The following is a 21,936-nucleotide window of genomic DNA, read 5'->3' on the forward strand; positions in this document are numbered from 1 at the left end:
ATAAAAAATGTTAGCATGGAAATATTCAATATATGTCCTCTGAACAAGGCCTGTTCTCCTCAACCTTTCATACTTCATTTAAGTTGCCTCTGGTAGTATTAGCTGAAAACCTTCTGGCTGGGAGTGTGTACACCCAAGCAATGTTGTGCTGAATCTCTTATCAAAACTTACTTTGATCATCCACTAGTAAATTTTACTGATGGCTCGTTTCTAAATACCTATTTACTTGTAAAACTTTATATGTGCAGAATTTGTCTTGCTTCTTGGGATTGTGCCATGCATGACTTGAAAACTGTCCTGAAACTGCTGGAACAGACAGACAGATGTTACTAAAAAGACTGATTTAAATATACCACGAATCTTACGTACCTTAGCCAGTCTTAACTGCAAGGAGTTCTTCTACGAGCACAATTGTACTGAATGTAAAATAATGAGTGTCGCCTAGGAATTTTTGATGAGGTTTAATTATTTAGATGTGCATTAAGATATTATTTGCATATCTTTACATAAATTAAAAAAACACTGAAGACATCATTTTCTTTCCTTGTATAAAATAAGGTTGTTTGAGTTGAAGGTTGTTTGAAATTGGGGTATTTGAATATAACAGCCCTGAGTAATATCAGGGAAGTTATTAGAATGGTTTAATTAAATGTTGACTTAATCATTCATAGAAGCAATTCATAAGCACTAATCTGTGAACTAACATTTAACACAGGCATCCTGTTAGGACATACCAGTTTACAACACATTTTTGACACAGACTTCGAAGTGACGCAGATACTCCTTATGAAACCAGTGCTGTCAAACTCATTCATTAGTTGTCAGTACAGCCTCGTTACCAAGTACTGCAATCCAGCTGAGTTATTTATTGCTTACAAATGCTTCAAACTACAGAAAATCTTTGGTAAAAAGAAAATTGGTAAAATTTTCACAATAGCTTTACATGTAGTATTGCACGACAAGGCTTTTTCAATACACAAGAAAAAAGGAATGCTGAAATCCTCGGTGAGGAGATTAGAACTGTACAACATTCATTAATTTACCACTATAAGCAAAATTTCTTTTCATAAATGTTTAAAATATTTTCTGGTTTCTTTCACCTTATATGAACATTTATTTTTCAATCTATATTTTGAACAGAAGAGTAGTCAAATAGAACCATTTAAATAAAAATTGGCAACTATACAGCATTGTCTTGTCTACCCTACTACAGCATCAGATCTTTTCAAGTCTGTTTACTTCACAAAAAACTCAAGAAGAAAGAAAAACGCTAAAAATAATCATAGTCCTCAGCCCTCTATGGAATAGAGGAAAATAAGTTTCATGTCTATTATTGGACATAGACATTTCTCTAGTGATCCAGTTGTGCAGATTCAAACCTAAGTGGCATTAAGCTGCTCTAAATGAGCTCTTAGCTCAGGACACAGTTCAGTTAGCAGCAGTTCCAGCAAAACCTGAAAAACAGAAATGAGTTCAGGTAAGTACAGGTGCCAAATGAGAATTTCTCCTTCCTTTCTGTCATGTTCAGAGCACCACAGATAAGAAAAGCATGAAGGGTCACTACTTATCACTCATGCAATTCCATTTCTTTCAGCCTAGAGTTAGCGTGAGGGCTGCAGATAACACAGGAAATGCCTTAAGGCTAAAAGAGGGCAAGTGCCACAGGGACAGCTGCCTTCATTCAGATGAGGATTTCCCACCCTGCATAAAGTGGTGCTGTTGTGTCAAAGCTGCAGCAGCTCCATCAGGAAGCACCAGGGCCTGTGCTGCCTGAGCATGCCAATGCTGTTACCAGCTGCAGCAGCAAATGAGCCAGAAGAGACTGAGGGAAAAGGTGGTAGTACACTTGGGTCCAGCTGCATACTCCAGTCAGTCCCAACCAGCAACAAAGGAGGCCTGTCATATCCTAACTGTGAGCCAAACCTGGAACTTTCCTTCCTTATGATTCTCCAAGGTGTCTATTTTCCTCAAGTATATGAAGAGATTAGTTTATACCTCATGAAGTCAGGCAAGCTGAGTGTGGTAGAGGATCTCTCTTAGACAAAGGCAATACTTGTTTTTAAACTTAAACAGCTTCTTGTTATTCAAAATGAGTCACATGAGGTAACCAAGTACATTTCTTCTGACTTTAATAACCAAAAACATTACTTGCACACAGAACAAAAGTCTAACAAATTTCTGCAAAAACCCCGTGCTCTAATACAGCAGAGCTCAGCAATTAACAGGAGTATAAAGTTAAAAGGCTATTTTTCTGGTTACTCACATAGAGTAGATGCTTGTTTGCCTTCCTTTCTTGCAATGCATTGAACACTTTCACTACACCATGGCGAGCATTTTGTTGTCCAACAAGACTCTGCAGAGTATCTGCAACAAATATTAATTTAGCTTAGTGTTTCACTCATGCTAGGCAAAACCTCCAGCTAACCGTACCACCCACAAAGGAGAGGAAATAAAACCACTGCACTTCATGGCCCATGGTTACAAGATACATAGCCCCCATTCACCAACCTTTTAACAACATAGGTGTGTTAGGTCAGGTCAAAACCACTCAATCTCAAGTTACCACAGTTTAATAAGGGTGTATGCATCTCAATTACAACATTTTTGGTGTTTTAACATGATATATAGAATGCCCTTTAGACAGTTCACCTCTCAGAGTCAAGTCTAATTTCATACATTATTAAATCATTCACTTAAACACACCTTCAGCCACAAAGACAGAATTACCTTAACAGTTAAAACAGATTCAGATTGCCTCTTAATAGTCACAGAAAATACTTCCCACAGGTAAGTCGATTACTTATAATTTGGATTAGACAATAGTGATCCAGTGCTTCATTAATTTAAGGAACATTCAGCTGTCTCCTGACACATCTCTCCAAACTCAGAAACAACAGAACAGAACCACAAACCAGCTATAGAAGCCTGTACTAGGTTAAGTAGGTGAGTATCTAACAGAGAGAGTAAATGACAAATACTTTGCATGCATGCCTGCTGCTGTTTTCGCAGTAAAAGTCAACTAATGGAAGGGGTGTCTGAGACATCTCAGCCATAAAATAGCTCATTAAAGTACATTCTGTTCAGCTGGAGGCGAGTATCTTGGGTTCAGCTGTAGCAGTTATTTTTCTCCTTCCTAGTAGCTGGTGCAGTGCTGTGTTTTCGACTTTAGTCTGAGAACAACGCTGATAACACCCTGATGTTTCAGTTGTTTCTCAGTAGCACTTGCTCTGATCAAGGACTTTTCAGTCTCTCATGCTCTGCCGGGGAGGAGGGGCACAGGAAGCCAGGAGGAAGCAGAGACAGGCCACATGACCCAAAGTAGCCAAAGGGGTATTCCATGCAGCTGCGCATCATGGCCAGTGTATAAACTGGGGGAGTTACCTGGAAGGCCCAGATTGCTGCTTGGGTCAGGCTGGGTATAGGTTGGCGGGTAGTGAGCAACTGTATTGTGCATCACTTGTGTTTATTGATTCTCCATCTATTCCCCCCCTTTTTTATATTCTCACCCCTTGTTATTTCCTTTATCATTACTAGCAGTAGTTTTGTTTCCTAACTGGTTATTAAACTCACGATTAAGCAGACTGAAAGCGATCTCACCTGGAATGTTTTCAAGTAGTTTTTGCTGTGCTCTCTGTTTTGTCTCTCGCTTTTGTTCATCGCTCTTGGCTCTTGGTGGTGGAGCTAACTTGCCATTTGGCCAAAAAGCATCTCGAAACACACCAATGTAGTAAACAAGCATTGGTTCACTGAAAATCCAATGTACAGTGTCACGGATTTGCCTGTGGAGAAGTACAGAAAGGACTATATCTTTCATGTTTTAGGCAGATTTATTCTTTTATTTCTGAAAGTAGTGAAAGTGATGTTCATTTTCACATAGTTACCCCAAATTATGATTTCACCTGCATCACAGCAACTTAGATTCAGCTCTGGGTTCTCTAGGATCTAGGTCACTCCAGATACCCGACTGAGATGTGGAGAAGGCTACATTTCAATGTAATCCACAAACACAGACTACAAATTACTACATATATTACAAATTACTACACTGAAACTATATTTCAGAAATGGGCCCTACAAAAGCTCCACTGGGAAAAGACATAAAAATTAATTAATTGTGGTAAACTCCAAACTAAATGCATGCTAGATTTATCCCACCATGCCTGGTGGGATAAAAACAGATGAAGTTTTGATAAAAGCACAGGAAGTTCCCTCACAGCAACAGCACGTCAGAGAGGGGACTACAAACGGAGATACCAGCCTCCTCCTGTAGCTGCAGGCACTCACTTGTAGCCTTCAGCACAAAGAGTCTGAGGTAGATAGGCTCCAGGCTGGGCCAGAGTACAGCCAAACGCCTTAAGATCAATAAACGTAAAAACTCAACAAACATGTACAAGGCTATACAGGAACTCTGCATGCATGCTGTGCTCATTCTCTCTCTTCGTCCTTTCTCAGGTGTCTTTCATACTAGTCATCAACAGGGTATGAAAAAATGAACTGAATGATTTAAAACTCAGTGAATGGCTACTGCCAGAGGCCACTCCAATTTACTACTACATCACGTGTGAGAGGTTTTAAAAGCCATGCTGTCATGTGCAAATTTAGTCACAAAGGAGCAGCCTGTTCTGCTGGGAGAATATTCTGCCAAACTTTTTCTGACCAATGACATAAGTTCCCACATGAAAGGTGTGTACAGACACGCATGCTTACTTCATAGCCTCGTCCAGGCCTCACTTGGCAGTTATGTCTTCAAATGATACAGAAAAATACCTTCATGAAAACACATCACTGTTACACATGTACAGGTTTCGTGTTATAAATTAATGGCTCGCATCATGTGTCAACATTATTTCAGTCACTTTTGAGAAACGAGTATTTGATTTGAAAGAAAGTACTTGAAACAGAATCCTATTTTTTTTACCAGATGTGGTAAAAATCTTCATGGGACTGTAAGATAAAGCAAAAACTAATAAAAGCCATTTAGAGCCAGGACATTCAGAAAAGCAGTATAGCCAAGTCTTTTAATTTATATATATATAAATGCAAGGCTGCTTCACTAAAAAGAAGGAAGTCACTTTCCACACGTGTCTCCCATGACATGTGTTTTTCCAAAAGCAAAGTCCTACGTAGGGTTAAAAATAAGGAAGAATCTAGTTCATGTATCTGTGTCTTCTCTAATCGACATATTTTTCAGCTGAGCTGTAGAAAACAAATGCAGATAGCCATATACAGCAGAATGTCCCAATTTTGTTTCTCTTTTAACAATTCTGCTCTCAGCTTTTTTTTCATAGAACAATGATGTGGGTTCAGCTGAATTAACAGCTACTCACTTGTTGATAGTTCTTCCAAAAGTGACTTGTACTAGTGCAATCAATGTTTTTCTGACCCACTTGAACACTGAAACAATGAAAAATGACAGAAAATAAAGACCAAGAGATTAGTAACATCAGGGTACCCACGATCATGTTCAAAACTCCCTCACACCCAAAACCCACCAACCCACCCCTACAATAAACATGTGTTACAATCCTTTCAAAGATTTCACTAACTGTGCATGGGTCTTATTTTTCTTGACTGCTTTCCCTGTACTGTTTGCTATATGCTTTTTAAGTCTTGCAGATTACATAAACACATCTATTTATGTATCTGTCCTTTGTAGCTTGTATTGCAAACTTTAAGAGTATTTCAAGTTTACTGAGCTGTACAACTACCAAAACACCTTTTTCTACTAAAATACCCCCCAGAAAGCCTTTCAAAATTCACACCCTTTCCACACCTGCTTGTCTAATGTACACACAGCAGCACCATTAAAATTCTGAAAACATCTTCACTCAAATAAACCAAGCATTTAGCTTTTCATTACAAATAAAGCAAACAAATGGAAGTGCTTCCTTGTAATTAGTGGTTAGTCTTTCTTTCAAGGCAGTTCACCATCAGCACAAGAAAGTCTATATTTGGAAGATACATCTGTCATTTTTGGAAGGTGCTGCATTTCATAATAGTCACCCTGTAAATAATTTTCTAGGGTGTCAAGTGTAGCTGCACATTCAAATAGAGACAAAAATAGTTTTATTCATTACTCTCATTCAGTTATGTGTGGCGTCTTTTCCATTATATCAATTGTAGAACTAAAAGGCACACATAATACACTTCAAATGGACATTAAAATTATGTTGCTTTGTCAGTGATATGTTCTGTAATAAAGTCATCTTTCCTTCCTCATAATTCATGCATTCTAACATGCAGCCTATTTACAGAGAACACGCTGCTGCATTTTACTGGGGTTTTCTACCTTTGTTTAATTAAAAGCTTAAGAATACTGAATTCAAATGCTTTCCCCTACTAATTACATTTTTACCACCATGTTATTTTGGAATTTCACTTTTGAATAAAAGCTCTGAAGTCACGAACTACTGAAGAAGAGCTCTGTTCCAAGCAAACTGGCAATGCAGATTGTAAGAACATTTCCGCTTATTGAAACAGCAGAAAAATCCCAATTACAAAGTCCCCCAGATTTCTTGGCCAACAGATTCCACTGGCAAATAAGCAGGCTTGCAGCTTACTTCCTCGCAGTTCAAAAATCTCTCCAATCAGCATGAAACATGGTTCAGCAAGAGAGTCCCTTTTCCCATCCACCTCCTCTCCGTAGTCCGACAGGTCACTATCCTCTTCTGTTTCTTCCTAGGGAGACACAATACATACAGCTTTCCATCCTTATAGAATCATAGAATAGTTAGGGTTGGAAAGGACCTTAAGATCATCTAGTTCCAACACCCCTACTATGGGCATGGACACCTCCCACTAAACCATGTCACCCAAGGCTCTGTCCAACCTGCCCTTGAACACTGCCAGGGATGGAGCATTTACCACTTCTTTGGGCAACCTGTTCTAGTGCCTCACCACCCTCATAGTAAAGAACTTCTTCCTTATACCTAACCTGAACTTCCCCTGTTTAACCCATTACTTCTTGTCCTATCACTACAGTCCCTAATGAAGAGTCCCTCTCTAGCATCCTTGTTAGGCCCCCTTCAGACACTGGAAGGCTTCTATGAGGTCTCCACACATCCTTCTCTTCTCCAGGCTGAACAGTCCCAACTTTCTCAGCCTAATTTCATACAGGAGGTGCTCCAGGCCCCTGATCATCCTCATGACCCTCCTCTGGACTTGCTCCAACAGCTCCATGGTCTTCGTATGTTGAGGACACCAGAACCACACACATTACTCCAAGTGGGGTCTCACAAGACCTGAGTAGTATTGCCTTGCTCTGGGGAAGGAGCATGGCCAGCCCTCTCAAGAAAGAGCATTAAAGCCAACATCTCTGCTGGTGGCAGGATGTGGCAAACAGGGCCATTATCACTGAGGATACCCAAGCTCAGCGTCCCAAAGGGAGCAGAGTTAATCAGAACAGACTCACAGGAGAATGTATTGAACCACCTCAGTTTGGGCAGAACCATTTATTCAAGAATGAAGAGCAGACAGCAGGTTGTTTCCCAGTGTAACAAAGATCTGGTTCAGCATCAGGACTACACCACCTACCATTACCCATGCCAGCCAGCACATCCCTTTGCTTTCCTGGATCTCCCCTTGTCTGCCTATGCTTAGAGCAAAGCTGCAGTGAGGTAGACCTGCCCCCACTGAGGTTGGTGTTATGCACCAGGAATGGTCAGAATGGTGTGCAGACAGATCTTCTTTCTTCAGCCTGGTTTTCAAAGAAACTCCTCATCTCTTCCTTTCTTCCTTATCATTCTATTATCTAATACTACCCCCTTTCCCCCATCATCATATGGTCTGGAAAATGTGCTTCACAGCTCTATTTCTCCTGCACTATTTTGGTGTCTTTCTTGGCCTTAAGGCCACAATCTTTTAGCCATCCCTTGCCTGTCATCTGAACCCTGCTATACAGAGTATCCTACAGCATCTCAGCTGGTCATCAGTTTGTCTTACTCCTCCCTCACACCCTCCAAATCCCATTTAAAGTCCATCATCAACTTTGGGTATATTTCCAGTTCCTGAATCTTCTCCAGGCATGGCACTGCACAGTGGCCTATACATAGTGGCCACAGTGTTGCATATTCCAACCTTACATATTCTGTACCCTTCCCAAGTCACACCCTGTGACTTCCTGAGTCACATCTGGCATTTTCTCTGGCATCCCTTGAGATGCTGCTTCTCTCCTCATAACCAGGAACCAAAGGAAAACACCTCACAGCAGTGAAGTGCACTATAAGTGTTCACAGGCTCCCTTGTTAAACAACTTGATGAGTTCCCAGCTTTTAAAGCTTTCTGCTAATATTAGGCTAAGCTATGACTGAGGGCATGGAACAAAAAGCCACACCATACTGACCAGGAATGCCACACAAGGAAATCACAAATCATTACCCATCTTAGCCCACAAGCACACATATTCACTGATGCTGAACAGATTTTCTCCAGGGACACAGTCTAGAGCAAACTCCAGTCCTGATCACTATTTTCCTCTGGTCAACAGGCTTCTGAGCCCTTTTCTACTTTTATTATTCAAGAAATTATCTTTTATTTAATTTTTCATAGTAGACATAATCCTATATTGTCATTAAGCACTTGAGCAACAGAATAGAAAGTAAGCTTACTGAGTTTGCCGTTAAGCCCACAGGGTGCAGTTTGACGAAGACAGATGCAAAGCACCAATAATTCACTACGTAAACACAGTAAATAAAACAAGTGATATTGATACTACTACAGAAAATGATCACAGGGCCACACTGCTGCCGAAAAGGCAAGTGTAATACCATGATGTTTAAGCACAAACATTGTTCATGTGATATATATATACACATACAGATAGAGAAATATTTTCATACATGGGAAAAGGAAAACCTAGTGGGAACATTGTGTTTCAAACTTTAGTCCCCACATTTCTAAGAAAAATATGAATAATCAGGTAAGTCTAGAGCAGAACCATAAGAACTAAATAAAACATAACCTAACAAAAACTAGGAGAAATTGAGGCTGCTCAGTCACAGAAATAAAAGGAAAGTAGTAAATCCTGATAACTGAGAGGATCCTAACCCAAATTGTTGGGTGTTTGCTGCAGACACTACAAGAGCTGGCTGGCTAAAGAATGGACATTTATGTTAGGAAGTAATAAAAGGTTTCTAACCATGAAAACAGCTGAGAACATTGGTTATCAGAGGTTTAATAGCACGTTAGACAAACACATACCAAGAATTGTCCTAGCACAGTTCAGCCTGCTTGGAGCAGGAAGGTAAACCCAATGTTCTCTCCAAGGTCCCTGCTCTATTTTTCTGTTCATCAAATCCCCTATCATTTAGAAAATGCAATGAGAAGTATAAATTCTTACACCACAGTGCATTTTCTATCCATCAGACGAACAACAGGCAGCTATGAAATTATGGGCAATTTTAGTCAATGAGCTATTTTAGTCACTCACCTATTCTTCATTGTGTTTTGAAAAACAATAGTTTATTATGGCTTAGTACCAAATTCTCAAAGTGGTTTGCCCACATGGGCTCCCGCCTGTATTGGCAAATTCTCCCTGTAAGCCTGCACCATTTGCCTTCATTTTTTTGTCACAACTAGCTTTGCTTCAGCTCTCCAGAAATGAAGGACACACAGCTGTTCCTCACAAAGAGAGCTTCCCAAGAGAATTACTTTTACCTGTCAAAAACCCTCTGAAATATGCATGTTGAGAGCACAAAAAGTGGGAAATTCTGCTATAAAAAAAAATAAACGAACCCACATGGACTGAAATTTGTTTATTTGTGGCAGGTTACACATTTGCCTATATATGTATCTTTATCAAAGGGCAGGAAACATTTCATTAACAAACACGTTTAGAATTCACAGACAGCTCTTATTTCTGAATCCTTGTTCACTTACAGTAAATTAAAAATGACCTTTGGAAATGCCTTCCAATACCACCTGCCATTCAAATGCATTATATTAATGGCTCTCCCTGCTTGCTTTGGATAAGTAATTAAATTTGGGAAGATTACTTTTTTACCACTTACCTCCTGATGAGAAAACAAATCACCAGGAAGTCGTTCTAGAAATGAGGAGAGTGAAAAAGACGACTTCTTTCCTTGCACATCAATAACTTTGAGGTGCTCTGGGGAAGGGCTCAAGAAGGCGTAAAGTGCTTCACTCTGGCAGAGTCTTTCATCAGAGAGCAATTTCTAGGGAAGAAAAATAATGACAGAAACAACAAGAACTGTTTAATTGGTGTACTAAGGAACAAAAAATGTCAGGCCATCCAATAAAACTGATTATAACATGTCTCAGAGGCAGAGTGAAATAAAAACCAACTCATGTCTTACAAAGGTACTTTAAAAAGCTAGTTTTATAGTATCAGAACTAGTAAGATTAAAAGTTTTTTCTTACAACTTTCTTTTTAAAGTTCTAATTTGTAAGGAATTTGTTGTGAGGTGCTTTACAGGATTCATTATCTACTGTTTCTTACTTAATCAAAGTTTAAATTAACTTACCACTAGAGGAATGATTACTATCAGCCAAACTCATCTCGAATTCAGGCATTTTGGACAACTTTGACACATATATCATCAAACCTTACATCTAACCTATTTGTTCTATTTCGGCAATAGAGAGATAACATCCACTCAACTCTCCCACTTAGATCTGTTGGTTTTGTCTTTATTTTCTCACCTGCAGAAAACTGTTAAGCTGGTTCTTGGATTTCTCCATGAATTTCTGGTCTATGGATTTGAAGGGCAGCTTGCTGAGAGAAGGCAACTGAACTTTCTTTAATGATGGAAAGCACTGTAGAGGAGAAAGGAGAGCTCACTTAACATGAAAAATACCTTTTCTTACCTATTATGGACTGACACCACTTCCCTTCACACCACCACCATTATCTACCCCTTAGCAGACAGAAAGGTTAAAGCACTGTAAAAGGAAACCTTCTCTGTCCCCATAAGCTGGCATTTCTAGTACCTCTCTGGAAGCTAGAGACAAAATCTAGTTTTGAAAGAGGCTCATGTATGACAGTGCAGAGTATACACCATTTTGACATTGGGTTAGTTCAGTAAAACATTCATTATCAAGGGAAAAAAATAATCAAGTTTTATAAGCATCTTGCAGAGGCCACAAACATGCACGGAAAACAAGATCTAAAAGCTTAAAGGCTGGCATAAAAACTGGCAGCATGAATTTTTTATCTGGTTTTCCCCTCTCCAAGCATCATTCTGACAAATTTTAGCAACCTGCATCTTCTCCCTCCCCTAACCGAGACCCGTACCTCACTGAGTTTCCGGTGTATGTTCTGAAACTCATTGAGCTTCCTGGGAACAGTCCAGTTCTTAGTTTCAGCTCCGCCAACATCTTGTAAACTCACCATGACAGAGTAACAGGGCACTTGTTCTCCATTCTCTTCCAAAACCTTGTGGGGAAGAAACCAACAGTAAGGTATGCTACTCTGAAAGCAAATAGTGGAACATTTGGGCTGCCAGATGAATGGCTTGCAAATTCAGTCATCATCAGCCCCACGCTTCTCTTGCGGTTTGAAGGTGACACATGGAGCTATACCCCCTTAATGAACTAAACTTGACGCAAAATGCTGTGTCAGTCCTGAATGAGTCCTCCAGCTAACCGCTATTACACTTCACATACAGCTTGGCAGTGCTGTCCATCAGCAATTAAATCTCCCTGACATGTCTTTTTCAAACAGGTGCATGTATTATTTCAGTTAAGATGCGTACCACAGAGCGTTCTGATTGCTCACCAAGACTCCAGCTCTCCCATCTGCATTTTTCTGAGTGTTCTCCCTTATTTCCCACTTCTTTCACCATGTTCACGCTCAGGCTCACCCACACGCCAGACACAGCAGCTCTGCAGCTGGGCCTTGCAGCAGTTGGTGCTGTCTCAAGCAATTTCTCTGCTCACTTGGGCTATTCTGCATGTACACAGCATGATATCCATGCAGTGTTTATTTCTGAAGGGCTCACAACTTCACAAAACTACTAATGAATCGAGCTGTACAACCGCCAGAGGAAGGAGGAGCAATTAACCACGCTGTGTAAATGGGAAAACTACTGCAAAGTTGTTAAACGATTTTTCTTGAGACAACAGCAGCAGCGTGATCACATTATTCCTTAGTTTGATGAGCCACCTGGGACTTCATCCTTATGCCCTAATGGTAACAGATTTTTGTTTACCTGTTTTAAGGAGACAGCTAAATAGATTATGAACAGCAATTAATAAATGGAAATAAATCCATTTTTTTTTTTGGCCAAGACAAACTGTCAAATGCTTGTCTTAATATACATGCAAATAACAGCAAAGTAATTATAAAATCCCACTCTTGCATAATCTTTATGAGGAAGGTAGTAATTTTTAAGCTTTTTGGGGTGTTTTTTTTCTTAAAGAATATTTAAATAATCCAATTGGGATAAGAATAAACTTTAAAATTCATATAACATTTTCTGAGAAGCCTGTAAAAGTCTGATAACACTTAATGCTAGTGATAGATAATTTGCCGAGCAGCTATATCATCACTGCTGTAGGAGACACACAGCTAAAACCTGTGTTTAAATTTTTAGGCTGTTGAGAGCTGTACATGAAGAATATTCCCTGAGATGTACTCCTAAAGCTGCACATGGATCACTGGGAAACCTGATCTGTGGCCCAGGTTTCACATCTCTCTGCTATAAAACCTGCAGCAGCACCCAGGCAGAATGCAAAGCATCAGCTTGAACATGTGAAAATGTGCCTGGTTCCCAGCACAGCTATTTGGGGAACTGCCTTTTTCCTGCCAGACTACTGCAGATAGAGATGCTTGAATGGTTTCCAAAATGTAGGTCAGGGAGGCCTGGCACAAAGGGACCCAGATCTCTGGGACAGTCCCTGCTGCGTATACCTACCCCTGAGCTAGACTGGGTTTGTGTTTGTAGATGACTCACAAACACCTCCTGGCAGATGCTTATGGAAACTGGGAGAGCGGTGCTGAAAATGCCGATTTAAGCCATCCATATCATCCTCCGTTACACATTCATCCACAGCATGGGGATTTGCATGTGTGTAGTGTATCTGAACTGTAATAGTCAGCAGGAAGTCATCCCCCTGGAAGCACATTCTCAAAATGGGAGGACTTAGTACTTAACCACAGAATGGTAAGGGTTGGAAAGGACCTTAAGATCATCTAAGATCATCCCATGGGCAGAGATACCTCACACTAGACCAGGTTGCTCAAGGCCCCATCCAACATGGCCTTGAACACTGCCAGGGATGGAGCATTTTCCACTTCTTTGGGCAGCCCATTCCACTGCCTCACCACCTTCACAGTAAAGAACTTCTTCCTTATATCTAACCTGAACTTCCCCTGTTTAAGTTTAAACCCATTACCCCTTGTCCTATCACTACAGTCCCTGATGAAGAGTCCCTTTCAAGTATCCTTTGCAGGCCCACAGAGTCTGCTTTCAAGTTAGGATCCACATTCAAAATCATTTTAATTCTAATTACTAAATGAAGACACATTACAACTTCCTTCAAATACCCTCATATAGATACCTGAAAGTCTACAGGATCGTAAGAATGCATACTTTTCAAACAACTGAAGTACTTGTGCATTTGTTTTTCCAGATTAGTGAGTCAACTGGAAAACAGAAAAATGGGATGTTAGGAGGTGTTGTCTAAGTCAGGAGATAGAGTCCTTTGCTGTAACAGGCACCATCTCATACAACCACTAACATGAATGAATTCAAACTTGTGTCACAATTTCTTTTCCATCCCTGCTACATTACAAGTCTACTCTAGACCCTCATCCTGGTCACAGGAAGCTTCCTTTCAGTTTCTCATTTGTTCCAACAACTCCTCACTCCTTCCTTATGTTTAACGTTATCAGTGTGTTTCTACAGACAACCCTACTCTCCCTTTTGCTCAGCTAAGCAAATTAAAGTGCTTTCACAATCACTTCTCATGGGAGAAGTTCCTCATTCAGTCCATTCAAATCCACCCTTCTTGAAGGCAATGACCTGCAGAACAACTCTAACACTTCATCATCTCATATAGAAACTCCTCTCCTGATGTATTCAAGGGCTGCATTTGCCTTTTTCACACCTGCAGCCCACTCAAGACAAACTGCACATCTGACAAGCCACCAGCATACCTACTCCTTCCAGCCAAAAGGTGCTCCAACAGGTGGGAGACAAAGCACACAGATCCTGCCAAACACTGAACCTTCCATGCCATGCCATGAGACTTCACTGCTCTTCTAAAACCTCAGTCCTTTCTGAGAAAAATCCCAACCCTCTTCCAGCTCTGATTCTTCATGCGCATAAACTTAACATTTGTTCTTTGGTTTGGTTTTCCAAGTCCAAAGGTCCTGTGACAGTCTCAGCCCTGATCATCTCCTAGCATTGCAAGGGCTCTTAGAATTAGCCCCTAGGATGGAAATTCCACAAGTCTCCTCCTCGGCCCCTTCTCAGCCCCCTTCCTTAGCAATTTACACCTGTGAGTCGTTCAGGTTATTCACTGCTGATTACCAAGCAATTTGTTTGCCTGTGCCAAAACAGAAGAGCAGAACAAGACCAAAAAAAATCAACCCCCAGAAACGCACACTAATAACCACCATTCTTTCTGGGTATTCTGGTTCACTGAACCTCTTCTGCTGTTAAACATAGTAAGACACAAAACATGTAAGTACTGTATCTTTTAGACACAGCAGAGACACAACTGCACCCAAGTGTGAATCATGGCATGGTAATATAACAAGAGACAGTTCTCATAAAAAACAATGTCCCTAAGATAGCAATTTGCCCAATGCCAAAACCAGTTCATATACACATAGGTATTTTTATAGCTCCATTACAACAACAGTGTCTGAGGAATAGAAATGCTGTATGTGCACTGTAGTCGTCTCTGGGGAAACAGAGGTGAAGCTCAGAAGAGATATGGGTTTCCCCCCCAAGTAAATATAAAGTATACACAGTGTACACAAAGGTAAAAGGAAAGTATACACAGGTTTTTATTCTTCTCTTAATGCAAGTTTGAACTGGCCCAGAAGATAAGAACTCATAAATACCCCCATACCTCGCCTGAGACAATGAAGGCTTTCCACAAGCCAAGATTCTCACACCACCAGTCTGTTCTTGCAATGTGCAGCTGAAGGTCACTGTGCTCTCTCTCCATGAGAGTAATTTCATCCTTCAGCTTAGAAACAATCTGTGGAGGAAAGTCTGTTGATTACAATTGGTAAGAAGCAGCTTCTGCAACGTGCCTAGTTGTGTCTTTAGGGACGCTATTCAGAAAGGAGAAAAGGCACAAAAGCAAGGAGAGAACGAATAATTTGGATGGGAAAAAAGTTACGAGAGAATCTATGATGCCTCTTATAAACTCGTAGAATACACAATAATCTTAAAGGTCAACCCTGACACTAAAATACAAATGAATTAGAAGGACATGCTAGTATCTCACTATCAGCATAAAATACGCTTTAGATAGGATTATATATTACACCCATATATTACATATTGTATGCTGTATACAAACTTGAAAATCCAATTACTCAAATACACATTACTGACGACCTCCTCCTTACCATTTTCAGATATACACGATGTGACCACAGAACCTGGGAATAGATTTCATTTCTAGAACCTTTGCTATGTTAACAATCATTCAGGAAGTTACCACTTAGTTCAGTTTAGTTTTGGAAAGGAAAGGACTTATTGTGGAAAGAGCACATTTAAAAAGATGTTCTCATCAAGACAGATTTTACTTTTACATCCAAAGGAGAAAAAATAATGTACCTGTGATAAGGTGCTCTCAACAGTAACCACCCCAAGTATCTATTTAAAAGCTCCACAGGTAAATGCTACTGCAGCAACACACGCATTGGGGGGGAAAGAACACATCTGTGCTCTCACCACTCTGAACAGTAGCAGTTGGATGACAAATAAAGGGTATCCTCTGCCAGCTGAGGACACACACACAGAAGAACGCCGCAGAACAGCTGTGGACACATTTCCACTTGTCTGCAGCAGAGAGATGTGGAAAGGACAGAGAGAATGAAGCTAACCATGGTGGCCTCAAATGTTATTGTCCACATCTTTCTCTTAGTGGGAAAGCAGATATGCCAGCAGAGAATGAATGTGGTGTCAACCTCTATTTGGACCAGCATCTCAGCACTCACTCTGAACCCAGGCCCTGAGCAATGACTAATGCCCACATACATTTTTGCCATTCCTAGGATGAAGGCATTTTGGGGAGACACCTTGGCTACTTGTTCATCTCACCCACTGTCGACCATTTGCAACCAACCTCATTACACCTCAAAAGTTTGGCCCAGCTGCTGCATCTGAACAACAGTCCTGCAGTATCATCCTCAGTAGCAATGCAAATGAGTTGGCCTAAGCCAAATGCAAATCACTTGCTCCTGCCTAAGTTCTTAGATTACTTAACTGTTGCACTTTGCCAAGAGAAAAAGATATACTTTTTTTAATCCAAGACCAGACAGACAGTTATATATCCCTCAGAATTTTTAGACTGATGAAAGTGTGCCCTGAAGATTTCTCCTAACTCCTTATAAAGGAAATCATTCACTTTTATAGGTTGGGGGGGGGGGGGGAATGCCCTTTATTTGAGCAAGCCAGACACAACTATAGATTATGAAATTGTGCTGCTATATCAAGGCCAGCAGAGGGAGCGGAAGTTAACCAGCACATCCCTCAGCCGCAGTGCTGTGCATGCGGGAGGGACAAACAGGCTGCCATAAAGAATTACACAAATAGACATGGGTCAGGATGTAAGGAGGAAATACTATTTGACATCAACACAGCAGCAAGACCTCTCGGAAAATGATCATTATTCTATGACAAACAAAGCCGATAAATCATACTTGCAATTTTACTTAGAATAGCTTTCAAAAAAGAAATGGTAAAATAAATTAAGCTCTGATTTCACTGTCTCTAACCAGCTGGTTGAAATAGCAATCTGACCTGTCCAAAAAAAGACTGGGATAACTGGATATTACACTAACACGTACATAACATTAAAAGACTGAAGACACTAAAGGTACTTACCTTTTTGTCAGGTTTGGGTGAATTACATAATGAATTTAGAGCCTGTTTCTTATACTCAAGCTTGTCATTTAGCTGGCGAAGTTTATTTACAGCATAACTGGCCTGTTCATTAATTCTTGTGCTGCATTCTTCAGTAGTTTCTTCACAACCTTGGTTCTAGGAATAGGAAATAGGAGTAACTGCATCATTAATATGAAAAAGGAGACAATTACTGTTTGCTCCACAAACATTTTATGTGTATGACCACTTCTTGATATAGATAAAAATATAGGTATAGCAGATTCTAACGGATATTCCAACCATCAGATCCCACATGAAATGTAAGTCTGTTAAAAAAAACAACCAACCAAAACCCGGAACCAACAAAGCTTTATTACCACTTAGACCACAGCTCTTTGGCAACTCTTACAAACTGTGTAAAATGACCTTCAAGCTAAGGCTTTAGTGTAAATAAGAGGAAGAATCAAAGTTTATTTTAAAAGCAACCACAGCTTAGTAGTCATGATCAATATTCAGAGCCAGAAAAGCAAATACTTAGCTCTGAACTGAAAGATAATGAGATTGGGGAAACATAGGACAAAACCAAAAAACCCCACAGTTCTAACAAACAGCCCTGCCTCCCACAAACCCTCATAAGACAGATTTATCAGCCCGCAGAACAATCTAAACCACATCCTCTCTCTTCATAAACTGATTTTACTGCAGTTTTTAGATTTGTTAACAACATGTTAAAAGCATATATGCATTACCCTAAACCCATAAATCATTTCTCATACTCATTCAGACAAATCAACAGCTTTTTCCACCTTGTGTACTACAGGCATGCAAAAACCCAGAAATTTTCACACCTTTCAGTGACATTCTCTTTAACATCTTTTGGCATTTACCTCAGCCTCCCCCTTCCTACTGTACTTCCCCAAATAGGCATGAAGAGACTTTAAGATGCAGCACACACAGCACTGAGATGTTACTGCTGCCATGGTCAAAGATCTTTGAGGTCTGCTTGTGACTGAATGTGTCTAAACTTATCTGTGGGAAGCTATGAATCTCATCTCATGAAGGAGAGTTCTGTGTTCTGTGAATGATATTCCTACTAAGTAAGCTCTATACAGTTAACAAAAAGCTAACATAAGGAAGTCTCATACTCTACTAAATTCACAAGTTTTAGAGGAGACAAGCCTACTGCAAATTCTGCAGTATTTTACATCTTAGTAAAAAAGGCCTGAAAAGAAATACAGTAGCAACAATAATCTATCTCCTTAGTGTGATTCCCCCTAAGGGAGAGTAATATAATGCATAAGTCAGGAGGTCTATGCTATGAAATCCATGCCCTGTTCCAGCTTTGCATTTGCCTGCCCTGTCCTTTCTTCTGTCTGCTTCCATGGACTCGCAGGTCAGATACTGCCTCCAAGCATACATACTGAGGTCAGCCCATGGAAGCTACTTGTCATCTCCTGGCACTACAATAATACAAATAACAATAATAATTAACAACACTGAATGTTATTCAAAACACTACTGAACAAAACCATAAAAATAAGAAACAAACCAAACCAAACCCTTACACTTGTTGGGAAGCACAGAGGTCGAAAAGAATTCAAACAGCTGTTTTGAGCACTGGAGAATTAAAAGACTTTTCACATGAAGAAGCTTGGTTCTAGTAATCAAAGGATTGCAATTAATTACAAATTAGTAAGGCTCTGCTCCCAGAGGTAGGCTACATGATTTCTCTGTCAGTAACATTTCAGACACAGGAAAAACTGGATTTATCACAAAAATGCTAAAATTACAAGGTAACAAGTTACCTGTATTCAAATCATCAAATAAACAACCAACACACTCAAAGCTGAGATCATAAAGGACTGTCCTATTTTCCCCTGATTGCTAACCTGATAATGACTTTCATTTCTTTAAGTCCTGGAGAATACAGACTTTGGGCTTATTTTAGCCATCTGACACATACAGCACTGATGCAACCACCAGACCCTATTTCCTTGAAGTGCTGAATGCAGGCACTGCTTGCTTCTGTATTTCACATCTACTCATGACTTTTCAAAGGAGGTTTGTCCAAGGGGCAAAAAGCCATGCCAGCATGGAAGGAAGAAGAAAGAGCTTATTCCACATGCACCAGAAACAGCTGGACGGCATCCTCAATTGCAATCTTCTGATTAGATTTTCTCAGGTTTAACCAGGGTTCACTGTTTCGCCCTCCCCTCGATGAGGACACTAGATGGCTTTTGACCTATCCAGCTCTAACAGTAAATTGATAGGGAATTAACATAGATACTCCCACAGTCCCCCAGGAGGTGAGGACATAGATTTCCAAAACCTAAACTAAAATGAAAACAATATTTGCTAACAATATGGATCCTTCCAGAAACAGGATTTCTCAGCTGTGGCTTCCTATACATGGAGGAGGAAAAATCCCAAACCTATTAGCCAGTAGTGCATTTTCACTAACACCTAAACATCTAAACATCACTGGAAGTTTCAGAAAAAGGAACTTATCATTTATTTTCACCTTGAAGACCATGAAGCATGGCACAGATCCACTAAGACTGCCCTACTTGACAGATGCTCTAACAGTATATGCAACTTCATACTTAATTTGTTGTCAAAATTGGAAAAAACCTTTAACCATATAAGCCAACTTGGCAATATATTAGTCTTTAAGGTTTCACAGCAGACTCAGCCTTCAGATCCAGCACATATATATCCAAGGACTCAGAGGAAGGACAGATGATGCTGGTGTGTTATCTGACAGAGGATAGCTAGCCCTGAAATGCTGTATCAGTTTTCTTACAGAAAGAGTTATCTCTGTTAGACTATGTGTAAAATATATATAAGAGATTAAAAAGCACAATGTTTAGAAATTTCTGGACAAAACCAAGAACAGTCTTTACTCAAAGTTCCAATAACTGCAAACACAAGGACAGAAAGTCTTTGAAGCATCTACCACCCCAAATACATAGCTGAGTTAGCAGCGAGAAAAGCAGAAAACGTGTCTTGAATCTTTTATCAAGAATACAGGGAGAAACAAACAGTGAAAAAATCTAGCAAGCTCTAAAAGTTCAATATTGGAAGCAATTTTCTTGTAACTGCTCATCTCTGCAGATTTCTTGATACGCAGACTGCAGAGACTGTAATAGCTCACCTACAGAAAGGAAAGTCATATTTAAGCAATAACTACAAAAGCCATAGGTTCTGGAAAAATTGTTTCTAAAGGGCAGGATGTAAATCAGTATCTCTGGATTCTGCTCCTTTATCTCAGACTGTCTGTGAAGCGACAAAGTATTACACTTGACTTGTGAGCAAGTTCAGGTGTAAAATGCAGACACCCATGCTGATCTGAAGCAGCAGCCTGACTGAAAGTTGCTCACTGGTCTGAGATGCTCTTGTCAAAATGTTCTTAAACTTAATACAAGTTTCCCCAACAATGACTGACTTAGAGAACCCACTGAAAAAAAAAGTCCCAAGAGAGCTGCCATTGGGTTATTGTTTATGACATTTTGAATGTCCTGGTTTACTATCTACAGTTCTAGTGCTATTTGAAATCAGTTTTCTCTTCCAGCATAGCCTATTCATTTATTCAATAAATTATTGAAAAAGCACTAAGATCATAGTTTTCATTACTTTTTCCTCCACTTCCGTGCAGCTTTTAAAAAGTATTTAGAACGAAGGAAATGCACAGGGGATGGGGACAGACAACTTCTAGACAGAAACCTATTCATGTTTCAGTGCGATTTCCTTCACTGAAAAACACAGCAGCTGAGCTTGTATGTGGTATGTTTTGAGTTCTCTGATACTAAGGAGGGTGATAAATGATATGAAATACAAAAGGCTTAGAAATCTGAAATATCTACTAATACAAAATTTAAGCATTTTGTACCGTTTTGTTTCAAAGAGCTTGCAAACATATCAGGTTTGCCTGATGAAACTACAAGAGTGATGATATTTATAAATATATCAGAAAAAAAAAAAGGAGTCCAAAGCTCAAGGACAGCAGATGCTGCTATATGCTTTAGTCAGGATCATCTTCAGATCACCTTAAATAACAGCGAAAGAAACTGTCTGTGTGACTCACCACTTCATCTTTGTCCTCAGGAGTTAGCTGAGCAGAACTTCTTTCTTCTTCCTTCTTGACTGATCTCTCATATAAATCACTGACAATGAATGAGGGGTAATATCTGTCCTTTAGAGTTTCGTAAACATCTGCCTGAATTCTGTAGAATACTTCAATGCCTTTATTCCCCACAAGACTTTGCTGTATTTCTTTATAAAGGGATTTTTCCACGGGTATTTCTCTGCTTTCCACAAAAAAATTCTGATAAATTTCACTCACCAGTTGAGGTATTTCAGCCTACAATGCAGAGAGGGAGGGGGAGGGAGAAGAGAATAATGAAAACTTGTTAAAAATATCAGGATGACTCAGGATCCAGGTGCATAATTTGAAGGATGATCAAACTAATTTCATGCCCAGATGTATGAGAACACATCTGTGAATCTCTTACTGAGATCAAGCACTCTGCCTCTGCACCTACGCTAGGCTGTTGATTTTACAAGATAAATATCCCTGATTGTTAAGTGAAGAAACAGCTGTGTTCTAAAATTACCATAGCTGCTTGGAGAAGAAGCACCCATTGCTTTTAAAAGTGTGCTCCAAAAGCTGGTATTCAAAGGACAAAGTGCTAGAGCAACATTGTGGTCACTATTTTAAGTTCAGATTGCAGAGTTCAGCTGTACTGGTTCTCCTGTCTTCTTGTTAAGATCAACTCCCTTTATACATTACCATAGTTAATTTTGAGGGGGAGGGAAAAGAAAAAAGAAACAAGAAAAAAGCACAACTGAAGAGGCATTTATCAGTACCTGAGGCCAAGTATTTCCACCGAGCACAGAACAGTGCATA

The 21,936-nt window shown here is 39.8% G+C and overlaps 1 protein-coding gene across 1 annotated transcript in view; it reads right to left on the minus strand.

Annotated features, from left to right (window-relative positions):
- Positions 1-446: 446 nt before the first annotated feature.
- The window catches only part of SNX25 (sorting nexin 25), a 78,309-nt gene continuing 56,819 nt past the window's right edge, over positions 447-21,936 (minus strand). Inside the window, exons 9-19 of the mRNA XM_057420290.1 lie at positions 21,115-21,390; positions 17,031-17,186; positions 15,040-15,171; positions 11,252-11,392; positions 10,660-10,773; positions 10,008-10,172; positions 6,561-6,678; positions 5,328-5,394; positions 3,598-3,779; positions 2,264-2,364; positions 447-1,454 (exon numbers count right to left, since the gene is read on the minus strand). Coding sequence (XP_057276273.1) covers positions 1,380-1,454; positions 2,264-2,364; positions 3,598-3,779; positions 5,328-5,394; positions 6,561-6,678; positions 10,008-10,172; positions 10,660-10,773; positions 11,252-11,392; positions 15,040-15,171; positions 17,031-17,186; positions 21,115-21,390 — 1,527 coding nt within the window. The 3' untranslated portion in view covers positions 447-1,379. The remainder of the gene's footprint in view (positions 1,455-2,263; positions 2,365-3,597; positions 3,780-5,327; positions 5,395-6,560; positions 6,679-10,007; positions 10,173-10,659; positions 10,774-11,251; positions 11,393-15,039; positions 15,172-17,030; positions 17,187-21,114; positions 21,391-21,936) is intronic.

The sequence above is a fragment of the Pezoporus wallicus genome, unplaced genomic scaffold (assembly GCF_028554395.1).
Source record: "Pezoporus wallicus isolate ANWC-B61680 ecotype Strahan unplaced genomic scaffold, APGP_CSIRO_Pwel_v1 contig_5552, whole genome shotgun sequence".
NCBI classification, from domain to species: domain Eukaryota; kingdom Metazoa; phylum Chordata; class Aves; order Psittaciformes; family Psittacidae; genus Pezoporus; species Pezoporus wallicus.